A 21,200-nucleotide genomic window follows, 5' to 3' on the forward strand; every position below is an offset into this window, starting at 1 on the left:
GCCCAGGTGGCCAGTCCTGGGGACAGAGCTTGGCCCACATTCTCAGTGCCCCCACTGAGGTGCTGTGTCCCAGGGCTGCCCCTCTCCTTCCCAGCACCCAGGACAGGGGGGCTCTGGTTTGCAGAGCAGCAAAAAGGCAGCAGAACCCAGGGCAGGGAGGGGAAGTGCTGAGGGACCACACAGCCCTGTCCTCTGCCCAGAATCTGAGACTCACCTCCAGACTTCACATTAGTGTCTGGTTTTTAATGAGCAGGAATTCATGTGGTTGACTGCTGTCTCTCAATCCTTATTTCAGGATTTCAGGTTTTACAGAGCCTGAAAAGTTTGGAGAATTCCCATTAAAACCTAATGTATGTGTTCAGCAGGTTGCAATGGGAGTGCACCATCTGACATTTCTTTTGGGATTTGTAGAAAAGATACTGAATCTTTTTTTATTGTGAGAAGTTTTTTAAAAAACCCCACACTTGATCTGAGTGTGTTCCAAATACTGTATTTTGTTTTCCATCTGATGAAAACTGGAAAGAGAGGCTTATAAAGAAAATGGTGATAAGAGTCCCAGCTAAGGAAGCAATGGCAGGCACAGCTCTAAAGCTTGTAAACAAACAACCCCTCTCAGAGGGGTGTCTGAATTCCAATGGATTCTAATTATCTGCTAAGACAGATAGGTAGGGAACACTACTGATATCAAGAAACTCTGGACTACAAATACATACATGCTATAATTTTAGGAAATTTTAGCTTCTGCCTGTGGCAGCCACTGGGTAAAAGATAAGGTAGAAAATAATGAGCTTTTGTTATTTGTATGTGTAGTTTCGAAGAGACATTGTGAGGGAACAAAAGATGCACCATAAAACAAACACTGAAATCATTCTTGGTGGAAATGTAAAAAGCTGTAGGGTGCTAAAAATGCAGTGTCTTCCAGGCAAGAGCACTGTTCAACAACAGGCTTAGAGACACTGACATTAATATGATGTAATATCTCAGGAGTTTAATGCTTAATTAGTATACTATAAAATTTAACCTCCTGTTTCAGTGCTCACTCTTTCTCAAATGAGATTTCATGTTTATCTTTGTCATGTGTATTGTCTGCTAATTCCTACATACCCTCCTGTTTAATTCACATGAAATTAACAATAGAGGCAGCAGAAGTTTGGAACCTAGCACTTTCTCCTAAATTAATGTGACTACAAGAAATTTTCAGTTATTGATTTTTGGCTTATGAATCAATCCCACAGGATGTGCCAGGCCCCCTGGGCCATCCTGTTACATCTCAATCACCCTGCTTTGCCACTGAAAGGTGCCATCAGGGCTGGGATGTGCTGCTGCACATGGCTGCTTTTCAGGCAAATCCATGAGTTGCTTGTGTCAGGATGCAAAACTCTTGACAGCATTAATACCCTGGGCTGTACCAGGCTGTCCATGAACACATTCAGTAGGCAAACACACACCCTTGCAGGAAAGATCACAGTAACTTATTCCACAGGATTACTTACTTGCAGGTTAGATCAAAACCTGGCTGCCAGAAGCTGAAAGCCAGAATAAAGGCAGAGATACACTGGTTTATTATATCATTAAAGACAAATAAAAATCTAGATTCTCCTCTAGCAGGGACTGGAGGCTGGAGACTCACAGGCAAGAATAAAATAGCTAGGAATAAATTTGATGTAGCTATTTTCTTTCTCCCTCAAATGTGAATGCTTATGCAAAACACATTGCTGTGGATTCACTGACAATAAAGAGGGAATCATTATAGGAGTAGTGGATTCTCAGGGGAACACTTTAACCAAAACACACTCTGCAGTAATTTCCCACATCTTAGTTGAATAAATTAATTTATGAATTTTCCATGAATATGTTCAACCATTTCTCCCCTCATATACTTTATTGATCTCCATATACATTTAGCAACAAATAACAGAGCTGCTTTTCCATTTGCAATAAAATAGTTTAGAGATGTTTATGTGGGCCTTGGGGTTCAGAGTAAACAAATGCAGTTCACACACCAGGGAGGCTGCAGAAAAATACAAAGCTTGCACGACCCAGGGAGCTCTGCTAGAGCAGCTCAGCAGAGAGGTGAGGCATATCCAACCATATCAGTGGCAAAATGAAGCCCCTGAAATGAGAGGGACTGGCCCCAAATGTGGGGCTGCTCCCACGGAGTCCTGTGCACAATCACTGCAAGGAGCTTTGTGACTCATGTCTGCAAAATGTATAATGTCCTTTTGGTGTGAAAGACTGAGAGCTTTTCCAAGCACTGTGTATCATTTTATTGTCCATGGTCTGGAGAAAGCCAGCAGGCTCCTCATATGCTGTAGATCCAGTGCAGAATAATCAAAAAAGTCATTATTGCTCCACAAGACATCCTCTGTGGCCACTCTGCTTCTGAATATCACTTAGTGAGGCTTAGGCAAAGTCATTAAATCCAAAGTTGAGCTACTTGTGTAGGTTTTTACAATGAGTAAGAACACCATCACATGCAAACTAAGAGATCTCCATGTTTTCCTCTAGGGAAGGAATAAAAAGCTACATACAGTGATTAGGTGCTGAAAAGTAGTTAGTAGTTATTATCCTAATTTAATATTTAAAATGATGGAATTCTTTAATCTTCATCCCGCAACACCAAACATCCCAAACAAGCACGGTGGGAATATAGTGCGGTTGATCATGGGTGTAATCTTACTCACATGTGAGTAATAACTGCAGCATTGTGATCTTCAAGCTGGGCTCTCCTCCTTGCCCTCAGATAATACAACCCATTTAAGCAGTTCCTTTTTTTGGTTTGTGTTTAGCCTTTTGGGTGTCATTTTTATCAATTGTCTGGAAAGCTGAGGAAAAACTTGCCTTGATGTTTCTAAGTATAAAGTTCTTCCTTTCTTAACTGCACGGGCTTGAAATAGGCTGGTGCCATCTTAAAGGTTGGTATTTGAAGTATAATTGCTAATGCTTAGATACATAATTTACATTTTTTATGCATAATAAAATACGTAAGTAATTGATGTTCTGTAAGGGATTAAATTATCAACTCCAGCTGCAGGAAGAAGATTTATGCCCGTGTTCTCAATAACACATCGACTATCAAAATATGCTGCAGAAGGTCATTGCCTTCAGGACTGCACTTGGTGTTGTCCTTTCTCCTGTTCTCTTTTCCTTCTGATGTGCTCTCTCTTGTCTTTGTGCTCTGAGCAAAGTGTATTTATGGAGCAAACAGTTGAAAAATAAGTACATATATTCCCTTCAGTCTTGGGACAAATTGGTGTAAAGTACAAGCTAAGCTTGCACAGTTCCAAGCTTGTGTGTGGCCTTGCATTTTCTAGATGAGAAGGGCAGGACATCACAGAGAGCATAGAATCACCCTGATGCATTGAAGTTGAGGATGGTGGGGGGAGAATGCCCACAGAATGGGATGTAGGCACAGCATAATGGTCCCCTGCTGCTAGATTAAAGCTTGGGCCACGATGAGCCCTTTGAACAGAAACAAACACAGGCAGAGCCAAGATGTTTGCAGTACTTTCAAAGCAGGAGGTGTTTATCTTGTAACAACATCCTGCTCTGTTCTCGTGGCTCCCCCTGTACCAGAATTACAGGGGATGATGCTCTGGGTTTCAGCAGTGGCTGCTGCCCAGTGAGCTCTGGTTGCCCACTGCATCCTCCATGGTAACACCATGGTCTCAGGCTCTGTGTCCTTCAGCTGTGTCAAAACACGTCGTGTCCCACTGAGTAAACATGTTGGCCTGCTTTTAAATGAATGATAATCTTCAATAAAACTCAGATCAAAGGGATTTTGCAGCCCAGCATTCCCATTTTTCTTGGCAGGGGGCAGTCCCTGCAGGGAGGAGCTCCAGCCTGGGCACCACAGGCAGCACTCCCCTGAGTATCAAAAGCCCTTGGATTCTGGTCTTGTAAAAGCAGGGCTTGAAGAGGACAAAAAATGGAGCTGAATTTTGTTCACTGGGTATCAAGCCAAAGAGAACATTTGTGTTTCTGTGCTGTTTTCTTTCACTTCATTTTATTACTGCATTAGTCCAGTGTCCAGCCACTGGTGCTGCTGGGCACAGAATGGGGAAGTACCCATGGGGCAGTCACTGAGGAAAGGGCAACAGGCACAAAGCTCTTGGAGGAAAGTCAGAACTAAAATGCAGGTAATGCAAACAACAAAGGCTAGGAATAGTCAGTGTTAGCTTATAAAAGTATTTGCAGGAGAGACTGAAGTTTTGCAATCTATCCAATGTCATTAATGATAACACAATTTCTCATTTATTGACAGCTCCTATTTTATATCTTGTCCTAAAAGCAAGTATTCTTGCTTTTTTTTATACTTCTAGTGCAAGATGGAGTTCCATGCCTGTACTTCTGGCAAAACCATCACAGCTCGATGTGAAGGGCCCTGCCCCTGCCTGCCAGGACCTGAAAGTTTAAAACACAAGACAGAGAAAACTGGTAAGTTGAACTGCTAATGAAATCATGGCAGATGATTTGGCTCTTGCTATGTTCTTATAAAAATGTAAGAAAGACTTTTCTTAACTGGCATCTTTTCTATGTAAGGCATTCTGAGAAAGAGCTCTGGTGCAACTAATCATCTTCTAAACAGGTGGTGCTTTCAAACACCTGAATTGCTGCAGAACTAACTTCTACTTGCAAGAGTATCGTAGGAAAACTAAATTCTGGCTAAGGAGCTGAAACACTAAAAAATTGTAAAAGAAAGTAGAAAAGAAAATATATTTTCAGCCTCCATCTAGTTTCTAGAACAAGTGTTACTCCAGCCTACAGTTTGAAAATTCAGATTTAATATCATTTTTTGAAAATTGCAGATATTTTTCTGCACCACTCTCAAACTTTGACCAAGTGTTGTAGATGGCTGTGTTCTGAAATCAATATATAACTGTACTATCGCTTTGTGTGGCTTGAGTCCTTTGGTTACAGAATGCCCACTGATAAATTGCCTTATTCATATTTTCTATTTCTTGTAGTCCTTATCAGGCTACAAGAAATATTTCTTTTTCTCTGCCCTTTCTATTTCTTTGCCCTTATCAGAAAGAGTATCAGATTAATAAATCTTCAGTGACATTTCAAGCTTACAATTTCATTCACACAAGAGAAAAAAGATTCTAATAACCCTTATCTTGATAAATGCAATTTGACAGGGTATGTGTATTCTGAAAGCCAGGCTTTTGTTTTGCCTGACTCAAACTTTAACTCCAGCCAACAAAGCATTAATTTAATGAATTGGGTGATCTGCAGAGCAACTTTCCTAAGGGCTTTCCAAGAGGCCCAACTTGAACTAGCAATGTTCCTGCCATTGCCCTGGTGACAAGGATATTACTATTATTATTATTATATATTATTATTATTATTATTATTATTATTATTATTATTATTATTATTATTATTATTATTATTATTATTATTATTATTATTATTATTAACTGAAATGTACAGAAAAATATTTGGAATTGAGAATCAAATAATCAATAACATAGGTGCTCTATAACTTGCTTTTCTTCTGGATCTTTGAATGTGCCAGTAATATTTCAGTTAAAGACTTCCTGTATCTTCCTCAGCCTCCTTTCTTCAGACTTTGTCTCTTTAGTTGACCCACTGAGTGCAATGGAGTCTCAGTCTGAATATTTCAGAGTTTGTCAGTCTTCCCACAAAGTGCTCCCAGGAGTTTCCATGAGAAAACATGAGTAAATTCTACACACCAGCATGAGTTTTATGCAGGTGCAATTTTAGCAGCATCTGAACAGGGCTTTGGAATTGTGTGTGTCTGCCCTTGCAGCCTGGGGCCCAGCCAGCTTTCCTTAGGGTATGAGAAAATTATGAACTCTAGTTGCTGACCACAGAAAAATTTCAAGAGTGTGCTGCTGCCTTTTGTAAGATTCCTTTTTCTGCTGAACAAGGAGTGTCAGCTGGCTTTGGAGAAATAAGCCCTGACCAATGGCTAAGGTGACACAGCAGTGCTGGGTTCAGTCATCTGGAAGGCCCAGCCTAAACATCTGATGAGCCTGTGTGTGAGATGGGCAAGCCCATTCCTTGACAAAGGGCTCCCCATACCTGGCCATGACAGCACTTCAGAGATCTCCTCTTTGTCAGATCCCCAAATCTCTGAGTAGGGAGCTTCTAACTAGAATGTTGTGGTATCTTAGTGCTTTCTCGAGTGTTCACACTAAATTATTTTATTTTCCCATCTGCTACAATAATATCATTAATATTGCTGAATTAGCCTAAAAATCAGTAGTTTGATTTCTCACATAAAACTCTGAAAAAACTCTGCAGACCATTGGGATTCATTTTTGCTCCTTTAGTTTGCCAGGTTTGTGAAGTATAATGTTAAGTAGAAAATGATTGAGAGCTAAAGCTCATGCCTTATACAGACATGCCAGTGGAAAAATACTAAGGAGAATAACAGTGCAAGTGCTTCCAGCAAAATGGAAATGCAGCTCTCCAGGCTCACATATCAACGTTTTTATGCCTATTACACAACAAGGTTAAACATATGTGCTTGTGAACTTGCAGTTTGAAGAAAGTTTGCATTAATCTTTACACATTCATTCAACCATATTCAAATATTATTCCATGATAAATTACTTCCAGAAATTAAAAATTTAAAGGAACATTTAATTTCCAAAGTAGTGTAATTCTAAATGTCATGACCTTTTTTTATATGCTCATGAATAAAATTGGCAGCAGCATCAAAGGAAAGCAATCTAAGTGTTTGTGCTCAGAGGTAACAATGGACTGTGGTGTCTGAGTCTTATTCCTTCCTCCTCCCTGAGCTCCTTCAAAAACATCCCAGCTCTGAGAATGAAAATGAAGACTAATAATCATGTTAAAAATTGGAATTCCTTTTGCAATGCTAACTGCTGCTATGGAGACATTAATAACACAGCACGAATGCAAGCAAAAGAAAACTACACCAGAATTATTACCTTTGATGGCGAGTAACAACAATAAAATCTTTCTACCATAAAGTTAAATCTTTGAGGAGATGGCAGGATCATGTTCTTCATTTTCTTAAATGGAATTTTGAATCAGTGTCTAAGAGGTAGAAAACAGGTCTCTGTGAAGGTATTAATGGAAGATTTTGGAAAAGAAGACAAGCCCTGATGCTTTTACTTTTTGCTGGTTTAAGCCCATTTAGATTTTTTTGATTTATCCAAACACTTGATATGCTTCATGATTCACAGCAGTATCCCAGCTTTACAATATGCTTCTATGATAGCTGCTGATTTTCAACTTGGCTACCCAGAGACAGAGGTTGAGCTTTAAACTGCCCTGAGGTCAGCTGCCCTTCCAGAGTGTGTATGCCCTTTGATTTAGTACTGTAAAATGAATAAGGCTATAATTTCAACAAAAGTAAAGGACTAGAAACTCTGGTGATTTCTGTCTCTAAGTGACAGAAATTATTTAAGGCACAGAACCTTGTCTGCTGGTGGTTCTCAGGTACCTTTTTGCAATAGGAAGTTGAATCTTCAGCAAGCAGAACTTATTTTCAGACCAAACGAAGCTTCCAAAAAACCCTCCCTAAATAAGTTCAGATAAGAAACAAACTGTTTCAGCTCTGCAGAACCTCCTGGCAAGTGGAGAGATTCTTGCCTTGAATGTGCTGTTCATTCTATCAAAACACCAACGCAGTGCAATGGCTGGGCTGTCTCTTGGCAGGTGTGAATTTGTGGTTGCAATAATGTGGTTCTGTCAGCTTCCCCCCTTGCTCTGTGACTGCTGTTTGGTCTGTGTCAGTGGTGGAGGTGCTCAGGCAGGGTGGTAAATGTTTAACAGCCTGTCAGGGCTCTTTCTGACCATGCCCTTTCTGTGCTTTCAAAGTGCTGTACTCCCAGCACTCCAGACTTCATTTGTTGCCATCAGGGTTGCAGAACCACTGGAGCATGAGTGGATGCAGTAATTCAAAGTAGGTTTATCCCTGTCTGTGCATTGTGTGCTTTTGACCTTGCAGAAATGCCCAAGGCAACTTCTAAGGAAATTCTGTTATCCTGATGAGGGGAATATAAGGTCAGTAGGCAGAAGGAAATGTATTCAAATATGCCAAGTGTTGTTTAAATTTCTAAGGAGAATCTAGGGAACATTTTTAAGTTGCAGAATAGGTCTTGGCAGGCTTGATCAAGAATCTACATTGTTTAGGGTATAAATTGTAGCATTTAACTACCAGCTGTATTGGGTGTGATGGATGAGAAGGTCTAATGTTCCTTTCCTATATAAAAAGAGCACTCAGTGCATGAAATTCATTGGAAGAAACCACAGTCTTGTTTCCCAAATGAGTTGTATCACTTCTTATGTCTGAATGACTGACAACTAAAAGAATTTAAAGTCTTGAAAACCACTTTCAGCAAATATTTTAGCTTCAAATTGCTGTTCACAGGTTTTCATAACTGCAGAGTACATAATTTTAAAGTTTATGAAGATGAAGTGTGAGTCATGAACATGGTTGATTTGAAATTGGTGCAGATTCATCAGGAAATGCTTCCTTTTGTGGCTTTAGTTTTGAAAAAAGGCTCTTTCTGTCACTGAATTTCCAGGTAGATTTCTAAGTTACTTACTTGAGTCTCAAACTCTGGGAATGATAAAAGAAAAGCATTCCAAAATTAAGGTTTCAAAGCTTTAGTATATCTCATGAAAACCATTTGGGTTTTTTTCTTCTGGACTTCATCAATAAAGATTTGTTAGCTCTAAACTATGCAGGATCTGATATTTTTGCTCCAAAATTTTCTGTGTGAGTACTGCAATTCAGTTTTTTAATTTGTTACATGATGGAATGAGCTTACTCAAGTAAATCTGAGTTCCATAGTTTCTGTAAATAATAATTACTATTACCAATACAATTTTCCTTGCCTGCAAGCTTTCACACAAGTAGATCAGTCTTTATTCCAAAAGCATGGAAAAGCATCTCCAGAGCATGAAAGATTCACTTTTTTTCACTTCTGCAAGATACTGTTTGTGAGTAGTGAAGTAAGTGACTGCACCCAATGAATATTTGATTAAAGAAAGTCAGGAAGCAGGCAAGGACAGATCCCCCTGCTCCTCATGGATGGCTCTTTGTGTCACCCACTCCTTGTGGAAGCAAAAGCCAATAGCTCCAAGACTGAGCCAGCAAAATCAAGCTCTTGCAAGCATCAGAGGAAAGAGCAAAGCAGTGGTGGCTGAGGGCTGTTTTGCTGCTTGACCTCACATGAATCTTCCTTTTGTGCACTGGACAAAAGCAAGAGCTGATGGGGGAAAGGCCAGATATAGAATTAATGTCGTGTTTTTTCCTGTTCCCAAATACAACTGACTGGGACTGTATAATTGGACAGCACATAATGTGAATTGCAAACTTCATCATTGAATAACCAAGTCTAAATTTCTCTTGCACCAGTATATCAGCACCATATTTTGGCATTTAGGTGCAAATACCCAAAATGGTACAATTTAACAGCTCAAAGCTCTGCCAAGGAGGAATATAGAGAGATTTCAAACATCAAATCTAAAATCACTTTTCAACTTGAGCAAATACTATTGGATTTTTCACCACCATTCAGTATTCCCATACTGAGGTTCTGAATTATATGTGCAAAGTATTCATACATTGGAAATGAAATGTAAATTCTCAGGTTGCTGTGTTTTCCATCATAATTGTGTCATAAGGGAAAATCAGCCAAAAAAACTTGGTTAGGCCTGAGAGTAAATTTAGGTTTGGATCTGTGACACCTTAATGCTTTTTTTACCAAGGAGTATGAATTAAAATATCTTTTGGGCTTTCAGCAGTTATGCACAGAAAGCACCCAGGTGCCCATGTGAAGGCTGCTTTGACGGGAACTTGAAAAGGAGACAGAATTGTCCCCTGTAGAAATGTTGTGTTTTGATCTGGCTCTAAGGGTTTGGAACTTGGCACAAAAGCATTGATTGCAGCAGGCCCCAGACAGATAACAAGTTAGGGATGATACCATCCATTGACTAGCTGTCACTTTTTGGCATGATCTTCTATGGATTTGATCAAATTCTAGCCGGCTCCAAAATACAGCAGACAACATCTGCTTTAGAGGCAGCACTGACAGAAGGGAGGAGCTGGCAGCACTTGGCTGCTTTCAGGTGCTTGCTGAGAGGATGCTGAGTGCAGGAGCATCATCCCTGTCAGCAGGGTTTGCCCTTTTGGTAAATGCATCTCTTTAACAGGCTGTCATGGCAAGAGAATCACGTTGAGCCAAAATTCCTGACACAATTTTCAAGGCTGAACCAGGACATGAGACATAATTCCTCATCATTGCTAAATAAAGACTAATACCAGACAGCAGGAGACAGGAACTGCATAAAAATAACTGTGTTGTGGTGTAATTATGTTAAAAACAGTAGGGTATTCTTTTCAATCCCTTTGAAATCTTTGCAGAGAGAACTTTTAAGGTTGTGTTAAATCCCTGGCATCTCTCTGAGGCTGAGTCAAGTCTTATGTTTTCTCAAGCATTTATAGCAGTGCATTTACCCAGGCTTAGCAGTAAATACAGGTTTCACCCCTTCCCCTGGAGTGGTCACCTCCTAAAATAGAAATAAAATTGAAAAATTTGGTTTGGTGGGTCTCACCCATGTAACCAGTAGCTGTGGATTGCTCAGTTCCACATTAAATTTGATACAGAGCCCAAATCTAAAAGGACCACAGGTCCCAAGGGCAGTGTGGGCATCACCTGGATCACTGACCCTGCAGACAACTCCCCACCTGGACACACAAAGGATACAGGATCCCAAAGGATGCTGGGATGCATAAACCTACAAAACCAGTAAGAGCACATTGGGACAGCTCAATGGTTGTTGGTTTCATAAACAGCATTTAAAAAAAAAAAAGTTAAAATGGCTATTGATTTCCTTTTCTGGCATAAATAAAAGGTTAGAAAATGACAGACAGAGTAAACACTTTGTGTCAGCAAGTAACAATAATTTTCAGACAAGAAGTAATTTGATTTTGGATTGCCAACAAAAAACTATTGAAGTGGCACATCGTGTTAATAGAAACACCATCTAGTAACAGCAGGTGTTTGTGTGCTGATAATGATAATTAGAGCACTAAAATTTCTCTCATCATAAACAAAATCAAATAAATAAGACTGGTTCCATATAGCTTTTTCTCATGGATATTGATTTATGCATTTTTGGGAATATTTCCGTAACATTTATTCCAAGAAGAAGTTTGTAAAATCTCTGGAAACCTGACAATGAAATAAATTATAGTGCATATCATTGTGGTGTTAAGCTAAAACATCCCAGTGTGAGAGGGAAAAAAAGCCCCACACCTTTTCAGTAAAACACAGGGGAAAATAAGACTTTTGGTGTTTCTAATACATCTTTTTCCAATTAATTGGTTGTTTGGGTTTTTTTTTTCCTTTTGGTATCTTAAGGACTAAATTCCATCTTTATTTATTCCAGTATAAATCTGGAATAGTTCCATCAACAATGTTGAGCCAGTTCCTTTGGGTTAAGTTATTCTGTCTCTAGAGGTATAAATGAGTTAGCCTAGAGATTAATTGATCATTCCAGACAGGTTGTAACTTTTTATGCAGCATTGTGGCAAATTAGTTCTTGGTTTTTTTCAATTTCTAATTCTTTATTAGTGCAGGAGAAGGAAGATGGCATTTGTGATATCACCACCTCATTTCAAATATATATCCTTGCATATTTTATAGCTTCCACTGACCCAACAGGGACCTTTCTACATTAATTTGCCTCTGAAGAATTGCATTTTTTAGTAATTCAGTTTAATGGACTGCATGTAAATCAAAAAATAATGTTATCTGTTTTCTCTGAAGTAGCTGTCTTAGATGTGGACTAGAATGAGAATCTTTACTAAATTACTAAAATCTGAATGATTTTGCTCAGGTCCATCTCTGTCAAACTGGAGTCCAACATCCACATGAAAGCACTAAAATATCCTGCAACACAAAAAATAAATGATGGAGAAGCTTCTAGGCAACCACCATAGACCCTATGCCCCAAATATTAAAATATCCATGTTTCAACATTTAGTATTTTTTTCTGATTCAGGGACAAACTCTAAAAACTGGGTTGGTCTCTGAAAATTGCAGTTTGGCCTTCCCTGCAGGTTTTCTGATGAAGCCTCTCTGGAGCAGTCCTTGGGATTAGCTTGAACAGCCAGATCTCAAATTTGGAGCTGAATTATAAATTCTTAGACCCTGCTAGCATTCAACCTTTATAATATTTCTAATTAATAGTAACATAGAGAGTGGCTAACCTTATTTCTAAGCAATCTGTGCTGATTTTCAAACTTAGTCTTAACAACATTTCTTTAATATTGTATTCCAATTTCATTAATAGTTTAGAAGGCTGTGTTTATAGGGAAGCACTTTCCTTTATGAGAATATACAATGATATCAGTATGTGTTTGGATTGAATAATTTATAGTCTTGGCTCCATCTTGCTTGTCTGAAGGTGATTTTACTATCATTGTGACCTATTTTTCTATTTGTTTACAAAGATAGTTGGGGCTCAGGTGTTATCAGGCACAGACAACAGCCAGAAATTGTCCAAATTTTAAATATGGTCTGTAGCAGCAAGTACTTGCTTATCAGGAAATCCCTGTCAGCAGGAAAAATGAAAACTGGGTAAAATAAAATCATGTCACTGTCATTCCAGACAGCAAGTTGCATGTTACAAATGCCTCGTTGATCATGCATGACTGAAATTCAGATTTAAGCTCTCAGTTCTTGAAAAGGTGGCAAATGTCCATGGAGAGTTAAGGGTGCAAAAGGAAAAGCAAAAGGGATGCCATGCTGGTTGAGACCACCAGAATTAGGGCTCCTTTGGGACTGTGAAGTGACAACAAAATATCCATATCTCTGTCTTTATCCTGATTTTCCAAACCCTTCTGGTACATGGTTGTTTATCTCTGCAATAACTCGCTGGGAAGAAGCAATGCCCAGGTGTTTCTCAGGTGTGTTGCATCCTCTGGTAATGTTATACAATAACATTCAGGTGTGGCTAAAAAAAATAGTTCTATAAAGAAAAAGTGCCTGTTTTGTTGTTCTCACAAAGGGATTAATTAGCTCTACCTGAGCTGTTTGGTTGAAGTGAAAGCCAGGAAAAACACCAGAAGTAACTTTGACACTGAAGCATCTCCCCTTTTCAGGATGGGACCAAACAAAATTGGGTTTCATGCACGGAAAACTCAAGGTCTGCAACCATCCCTGTGAATTCAGTATCTTCCATGAGCTCCAAGCAGGAGGTGTGCTGGAGTGATACCTCAGCACTGGGACTTTGGAGACAAAGTGCAGAGAGATTGGCTTGTGTAAAAAATCCTTCCCAAATTTGCAGTGCTTTCCTCTGAGCCTGATGGGCTGCAGAGGCACTGGAAGAAGCATCTCATATATGAAGTTTCTTATCTCTAAATTACATTATTGGTGGGCAGTGGAGACTCAGTTTGAGGGAAATTGCCAAAGGCACAAAACTAACCAGTTTTATGAACTATATATCATGCTTCCTTTTCATTTTAAATATTGACACTAGCATTCTGGACATTACAAATAAAATATCTTTCAAAGAAATCTTGATATTGTACATTTGAGACTGTTACATGAAGCTTATATATTAATAACTTTCCTCAATTTAGTAAAACCCCATGAGCAATAGGAAGTTTAAAATATATATATATATACAGACCAGAATTTTTAAAGCACAGGTTTTTTACCAGCAAACATAACTTTTAACTGTTTTGATTTATTTTTTTAATTGTATGAGGATTATGCTGTATAGTGTGTGGAATAAGTGCATTTGAGAATGCTGTTACCCTGAAGGCAATAAATGATTAAAATAGATTTTTCAATAAACAAGCAAGTGGAAGGAATTGTTATCTGTTCAGTTTACATTATGCCAAAAAAAAATGAGTTGTTTGCAGAAAACACTGGACAGTATTTAATTTTTTCTTAAAAAAATTCCTTTTAGTATTTTCAATTGGATGTCCTTGGGAGCTGGAGCAATAGAAATGGGAAGAAGTTCATTAGCACAAAGTGCATAATTATACACTTGGGGTGTAATAATGTGAACATCTGCTTTATCTAAGTGCTCCTTGGTTAGAAATGTCTGGAGGAGGAAAGGCCCCAGTTGTGCTGCTGGTCACAGAATAACTGTGAGCAGCTTTGGGCTGTGAGAAAGACATTTAAACCTCAGGGATGCCAGGAGGGGCATCTCCAGAAATACTGCAATTCTTGACAGGGCATTGGTAAGACTTTGTCTGGGCTTTTTTTTGTTTATTCAGATCAGCAGTGGTCTATCAGAGAGAATTCCAAGATGAAATAGGAGACTGAGTGAGTTTTTCACTGCTTCAGTTAGAGCTGAGCCACTCCTGTCACAGACTTCTTTGTGCTTGGTGCAAAAACCTCATAAGAAGTCCTGTCTCCTAAAAGTTCACTCTACAGCACTACTGAAAAGATTTGTCACAGCTACTTTGGAGAAGCTAAAGGGAGAAAGAAGCCTTGTATAGGTATTAAAATGATAATATAAATACAGCTTTAAGTCAATTCTCTCAGTATGCATTAAGTAAAAAATAAAGTACTTTTGCACATAATTTTTTTAGATTTTTTTTTCTTGTAGTCATATTGTTTAGGGTGTGAAATGAATGAGGAATCTGAGGAAAGGGGAAAGACATCTGCTACTCATAAGGGATTTTGGAAAATGAGAGCTCATGGCAGCACTTCACACTGCCAAGGTTCTTGCATTGAAAGACAACCTTGCAAATGTCTATCTACTCATACCCAGGCTGATTTTCTCTCTCTTTCTTTTCCTCACTCTTTTTTAAGACATGTCTGTTAAACATCACTGGTTTCTATTTTTTCCTTACCATCCCTATTGCAGTAAAGGTGATTGAGGAGTTTCTGTTCATGGGCTGCTGTAATTTCCATATGGTTTTGCAAGGCTGTGCAAAGGTGATGTGTTACTGCTGAGTCTTGGGACATGAGGCATTTGGCTACATTCTTGTGACAAAGAATTCATAAAACAGAATTTATGTGGTGCTTTATGGAACCAGCTGATTAACTGCAGCCCTCAATAAAGGAAAGATGCCATGTGCAATTGAAGTACAGGTATGAAAGAGCTACAATAAAGAAGATGCAAGTGAAAACAATATATTAAGCTCCTGAGAAGCAGATTCATTGTCAGGCCTTTGTGTTTCAAAAGAAATTCAGGACCTGCTGATATGTGGTGCTGTTATTTCATGTTGTATGACAGCACTGTTAAGAGCAAGGCTTTGGAAATAAACTCCTCCTGACCTTGGGAAACTGAATTACATTAATGCAGTTTATGTTTTAAGCAAGCCTGGACTCGTGTGTCACATTCTAAGAATTAGTGAAGGCCAAAAAGTTGCTCCTACATTTAACTTCCTATACAAAGAGATTATTTCCTTATTTTATGGCATCTGCTACCAGGTTCCAAACACGTTTCTGTTTGCTTGGGCATCATTTTTATCAGCAGATGTCACAAGAAGTGCTTCTGTTTGTAGATACCTACACCTTAAGTTTGTAAATAATTCCTAATAATATTGCAATTGTTATTGGAGTTCCACTTTCTGTAATTGGAAATTTTGCAGATATATATGAGTTTGAGGTTCTCTGTGGTAGAGTCACTGTGTTCATGGAAGAATTGTTAGGCCAACTTGCTTTTACTAATGCTAAAGACAGTGCTTTTCTAGCAGCTATGATAGTGAAAAATATTGTGGCTTATTTCTCCTGGTGCTTCAAATATGGATTAAATGTATTAGATTTTGGACTGGTGGGATCCCTAAGAAAAGTGTTCCATGAATTTGGACTGAAATGCAGTTATTTTTCAAGTAGATAGTCTAGGGGGAAATTCAGAAGCTTGTTTCATTGGTATGGCAAGGTTCTGAAAGTAGCAAGAAATATTTTAATCATGAAATAATGGAATTAGAGCTAGCATTCAAACTGTGAATATTTTATCGTGTCCTTGCCAAATATCTGTCCTAAAGGAGAGTTAACAAATTGGTTCAGTCTTTCTTAAAAAGCAGCCATAAATGCAAATGTTACATAGTATTATATTATTGCTTAATATTCTCCATGACAGCAAGACAAATTCCAGTCTGCTCAGTGTCAGAGCATTATCCTTGGCAACATTTTGACCAATGTATTTTCTTGCCCTAATTCAGATGCAAGAGAATACCAGTCTCCAAGCTCTTCACAGGCTTTGAGTAATTGCCATTTGTTTTTGTCCTTCACCTCTCTGCTCTTCTGAAAACAGATTGTATTCCACAGCAGGGTTTCAGTGATGAGAGGTAAAGTAAACCCTCCTCCAGCAATTGGATGCTTTGACTTCCTAAAGTCACTGCTGCTTGAAAGAGAAATTGCTTTCCCTTGAGAACATGTGAGCAATAAAAAAAAAAAAAAAACAAATTGTAGATGAGTTTGTATAAGGGCACATAAAGTCCAAATTCCTGGCTGTAGACATTTTTGTGAGAAGCAGAAAACTGATTCACTTATTACTAGGGTGGCCATTGTATTTGTCTAAGGCATTTTTGAAGTCCAAAGGCTCTTTAAAATGTTTATTTCCCCGAGGAGACAAATGCAGGATTCTGTAGTGCAAGTCAAGTATGCCAGCCTTTAACAAGATTATGAGAGCCTTTTCCATGGGTCTGCAGTGTGAAAAACATCCTTAGCTGTAGGTCACAATGAATAAGAGGAGAAGAAAGTAGCCAGAAGAGATCCAGCCAGCTGGCTGGTTTTATGGGCAGTTTGTTAGCTGGCTGTAAAGGACTGGTTTCAAATTTAGACTGGTGTCTGCAAAGCAGCTGGGTGCACACATTCTACTGGAAATATTCCTCTTAATGCTCTGGGGCAAAGCAGTTACAGGATTCAATACTTTTAGGAAATTTATTTTAATAGAACAGAATGCCCTGGACTTCTGCAAATGACTTACCTTCCTCCTTATACAAAGGAAAATTCAATTTGCTTTATTTCACAGCTGACTGTTTTGAGTCCATATCCCAGGCTCCAGATCAAGGCTGAAGAGTGGCATTGATGCCACAGTGATAAGTGCTCTGTTAGTGTCTAAACACAGAGATAAGGCTCGAGGACACTCATCAGCTAATTCAAGATAATGAATTAAATAGAAGTGAGTTGTAATTTATGTTGTTAATAAGTCTCTTCTCCTGTTAGAAACATGCAAATCTATGCAAAATTATTTGTTTTGCATAAAGAAATGGAATTGGAAGGATGCCACATGGCCTAGCTACAGAAAGTCCTTAACAAATTGCATAATTTTAATATCACTAAACACAGTCTAGGTGTTTGGCCACGTTCTTAACTCAGTCCCTCTTGCTGTTGTTAAATACCAACCAACATTCTTGTTGTGGGCACTTTAACACTTTGTGTCACCAAACCCCTTTACCTGAGTTGTTTATGCTCTTTGCTGATGTTAATGGCTTCAGCCTCATTGCCTTGGGATTCACTGTAATGCACAGGTGAACAAGTGCAGACCCAGCTCCAGGACTCACACACATCAGGAAACCTCCAGCAGAGGTTTAAAGCTCCAGCTTCCACTGCTGTACTCATCTGCTTTCCAAAACAAGAATTACTGTCCTCTACAGAAAAATGTTTCAGTTGCATTTCCAGAGGGCTCTTCTCCAGTTTTTTTTGTGTAGACACCTGCCTTGCTCCAGGGACCGTTGTGTCATGCACATGCTTTTAATTTCAGATTTTGAAGACCAACTTCTCCCTTTATTTAATGGCTGTCTTCTGCCAAGAAGTGTTAGAATAGTTTGCAGAGACCGTCTGCCCTCTTGCCAAGCTGCAGTTCTTGGGTTCTCTACGGGGCTGTGCCACTTGCCAACTTTTCCACTCACAGCAAAGTTTCTTCTCCTGCCTTTCCCCATACATTTCTAAATATAATTTAGGAATAGAAGACAGTTTCTTGTAAGGCTCTGTCTGTCCTGTGGATAAATCCCATATTTGTTCTCTTTCATTCTCCATTTGATTCTGCACTGACTTTTGTATTTTGTCTTTTCTTCTTTGTCTTTTCTTCTGGCCTTCTTCCCCAAAACCAGTACTGTGCAAATAATTGATTTATTAGTTTACTGACTGGACTCAAGAGTCAGGATTTAAGGGCGTCATTCTTCATGGTAAAGTAAAAGACCTTTTAAAAAACTCTTTAAAAAATGAAATCTGACAGTTTTTGAAGCAGAGACATCACTGTGAAATGAACGAGCTAAATGTCAGTATTGCAGTGATTCAGCTTGTCAATCCCAATTTGGAAATTATTTTGATAATCTCAAACTACATTTTCTGCAGCACAGAAATAATAATAACATTATTATATATTATTATATTATTATATTATTATTATTATTATTATTATATTATTATGTTGTTGTTAATAATAATAATAATAATAATAATAATAATAATAATAATAATAGTAATAATGTTTTCTCCTAAGGAGTGCAGTAGCATCTCATGATATTCTTTATTTTCTTTTAGCAATGATTTTTCCTTGTAACTCTGCTTACTATGTAAGCTTTTGAGTTCCTGGTGTGCTTCAAAGACACTTTGTCATTGCATCGGAATTTTAGTTTCTTGTTCATATTTTTGATCTATCTCAGCTCTAAATAGTGAAGAAATCACAGGAAGTTGAAAGAAGTTTCTGGAGAATAACAACAGCACATTCTCCCACCCTCACAGTGCATTAGGCTAAATGAACCTGGTGTGAGCATGCCATAGTCTTTTATCCCTTAACATCCTGTCCCTCAGGCATTTGTTCATTTCCCTGGGTCTCAGGAGATGCCCATTAAACCTTCCTGGTCCTGCTCAGGGGGAATGTGCTCACATGGTGTTCAGATGTCCTTGTCACCGGGCTGGAAAGGAGCCAGCACAAGGACATGAAAGCAAACTTCCATTTCTGTCCTGCACTGGAGTAATTTAAGGATAGGTCATAGCTGCTCTGTGCATTGGCAGTGTTGTGACAGCTTATCCTTCCACATCAAGGAGACATAACCAGCTCCTGCATCACCACATCAGTGATTCAAATTGCTCCTTAAATAGCATTTGCTGGTCTCTGTTGAAGTACATGGTAATCAGTTCCACAAAGCTGCACTGATGATTCTCACTTCTCTGTGCCAGAAATTACTCTTGACCATATTATGAAAGGAAATGAATGGCTTTTTTCACTAAAGTGATTTGAGGTATTTAGCATATATAATATACAGTAAGTGCTATTATCATTACTGAAAACTCTTTTTTTTTCTGTCTTTTCACAACTGTTTAACTTCAACTAGACTTTACATTTCTCAGTATTCGTGGCTTGTACCATACACTGAGGTCTGGTGGAGATTGTAGGGAATTCCTATTGTCAGTGGAGTTCTCCATACAGGAGAGTTGTCAGTTGGAAAATCAGACAGCCAAGATCTCTGCCTGCTGCAAATCCACAGAGCTCCATTAAAGTCAGGGCTGATTTGTGTCAGAGGGACCCATCCTGGAGCTTTGATGTCCTCTCCTTTCAACAGAAATAAAGCCAGCTCTGTAAGAACAAGAGTTTAGAGCAGTTCAGTTCATACCAATTTGTAGGGATCTCCATCACTATTACATATGTTTAGGGTTCTGTAAATTATCTTCTTAGAACATTAGGATTATCTATAATTTGCTGGTATGTTTCCATAGCTACACTAAAGATGTTAACCACTGTTAACATGGAATGTAAGAGCAAACACGTTTGCTCCTGTAACATCCTGTTAACAAATGCAGGATTTGTGCATGAATTCAAAGGCTTATTACCATGTTTCCCTTCTTATCTCACACCTGAAAATCACCAGCCTGGGAATTATGCAAGACCATGTTTTCACTTTTTTGAGAAAAGTGTCTTTTGAAGCTTCCTGAATATGTTTTAAAATACCTCTGATATTTGAAATCATTGTCAAATAATTGTTTAGTTTTCAAAGTACACTGGAAATTGGGAAAGGTTCCAAATCCATTTATTAGATAGGATTAATCCAACTCTTTTTTGTATGCAATATGATGTGGTTTTCATTGCATATTTTTCTACCATTTGGTCCATGGCAGAATTTTCTCACTCAGTACTGAGTGTTGTTTTGGCCGTGTCAGGTTGCTGGGTACAGCAGCCAACAGCTCCATCATATTTTTCCAAAGCTGCACAGCCCAAGAGGCAGCAAAATTGCAAAGGATGAAGGAAAACCTCACATAGGCAGAGCAGTTGATGTGTGCTCTCCTGAAGAATTTAATTCTGGTGCAGTCCCTGGCTCTGATTTCCTTTGCAATGGTGCCCATCTTGCTAAGCCAGACTTTTCACAAAGGGTCATTAGCTGCATCTTCTAATTTTCCAGTTTCCTGATTTGAAACCCTGAGGCCTGATTTGCAGAAGTGCTGAGCACTCACAGCTGAAGGGAATGGTCATTGTGAACCTGTTAACAGTTTTCATATACCATGGAAGAGCAAGACCTCAGTACCTGGAACTAGAGATCCAAACACTGACTAGCAATGCCCTTCTTATATTGCTTTTGCTTTGCTTTGTAAATCAAATTGCTATATAATAATCCCTATGAATGGTAGAGCAGCAGCAAACAGCACTGGTGATTGATTAAACACTTCAGTTTCCCTTCAGAGTTTAATTAATCTTAGCAGCTCTTTATTGCTTTATAGGCTACAAAGCAATAGAGATTATTGCCACTTTAGCAAGGAATAGAGAGGAGCTTCTCTGCACAATGGTTGTGGCTGTTCCCCTCTCTGAAAGCCTTCCTAGAGACAAGAGCAGAAAGTTATCATGCTTATGAGTTTCCTTACTTGAAAAGCTCTGTTCCCCCTTTCTTAGGATGAATAAATAGCACATGGAGTTGGAGCTTCATAGAAGCTTTGAAGCCAGACTGAGCAGTGCCTCGTGGGGTGACCTCTCCCCTGCCCTCACAAAGACCCCTTCCAGCCAGAGCTGCACTTCTCTCTGTGTAATGGGATTCCTTCTCAAATCTCATTAATGGAGGGGTTTCTCTCTTTTAGGTTTTTGTTGTTGTTGTTATTGTTCCTTTCTAAGCATTCTTCTGTAAGAAAGGCATACTACATAAAATTTTATATCTTTGTGGCCATCATATTTTTTATTATTCAATTGACATCTCTATTGCCCTTCCCTTCTTTCTGTATATCTGTGAGAGTATTGTGGGGATACATTATCACTCCATGTGACATTTTGTGTCCAGCCCTTCTTAG

The 21,200-nt window shown here is 38.8% G+C and overlaps 1 protein-coding gene across 1 annotated transcript in view; it reads left to right on the top strand.

The window, feature by feature from the left end:
- The window catches only part of SPOCK1 (SPARC (osteonectin), cwcv and kazal like domains proteoglycan 1), a 264,963-nt gene that overhangs the window by 202,846 nt on the left and 40,917 nt on the right, over positions 1-21,200 (top strand). Inside the window, exon 6 of the mRNA XM_030229277.2 lies at positions 4,323-4,437. Coding sequence (XP_030085137.1) covers positions 4,323-4,437 — 115 coding nt within the window. The remainder of the gene's footprint in view (positions 1-4,322; positions 4,438-21,200) is intronic.

The sequence above is a fragment of the Serinus canaria genome, chromosome 13 (assembly GCF_022539315.1).
Source record: "Serinus canaria isolate serCan28SL12 chromosome 13, serCan2020, whole genome shotgun sequence".
Taxonomy (NCBI): domain Eukaryota; kingdom Metazoa; phylum Chordata; class Aves; order Passeriformes; family Fringillidae; genus Serinus; species Serinus canaria.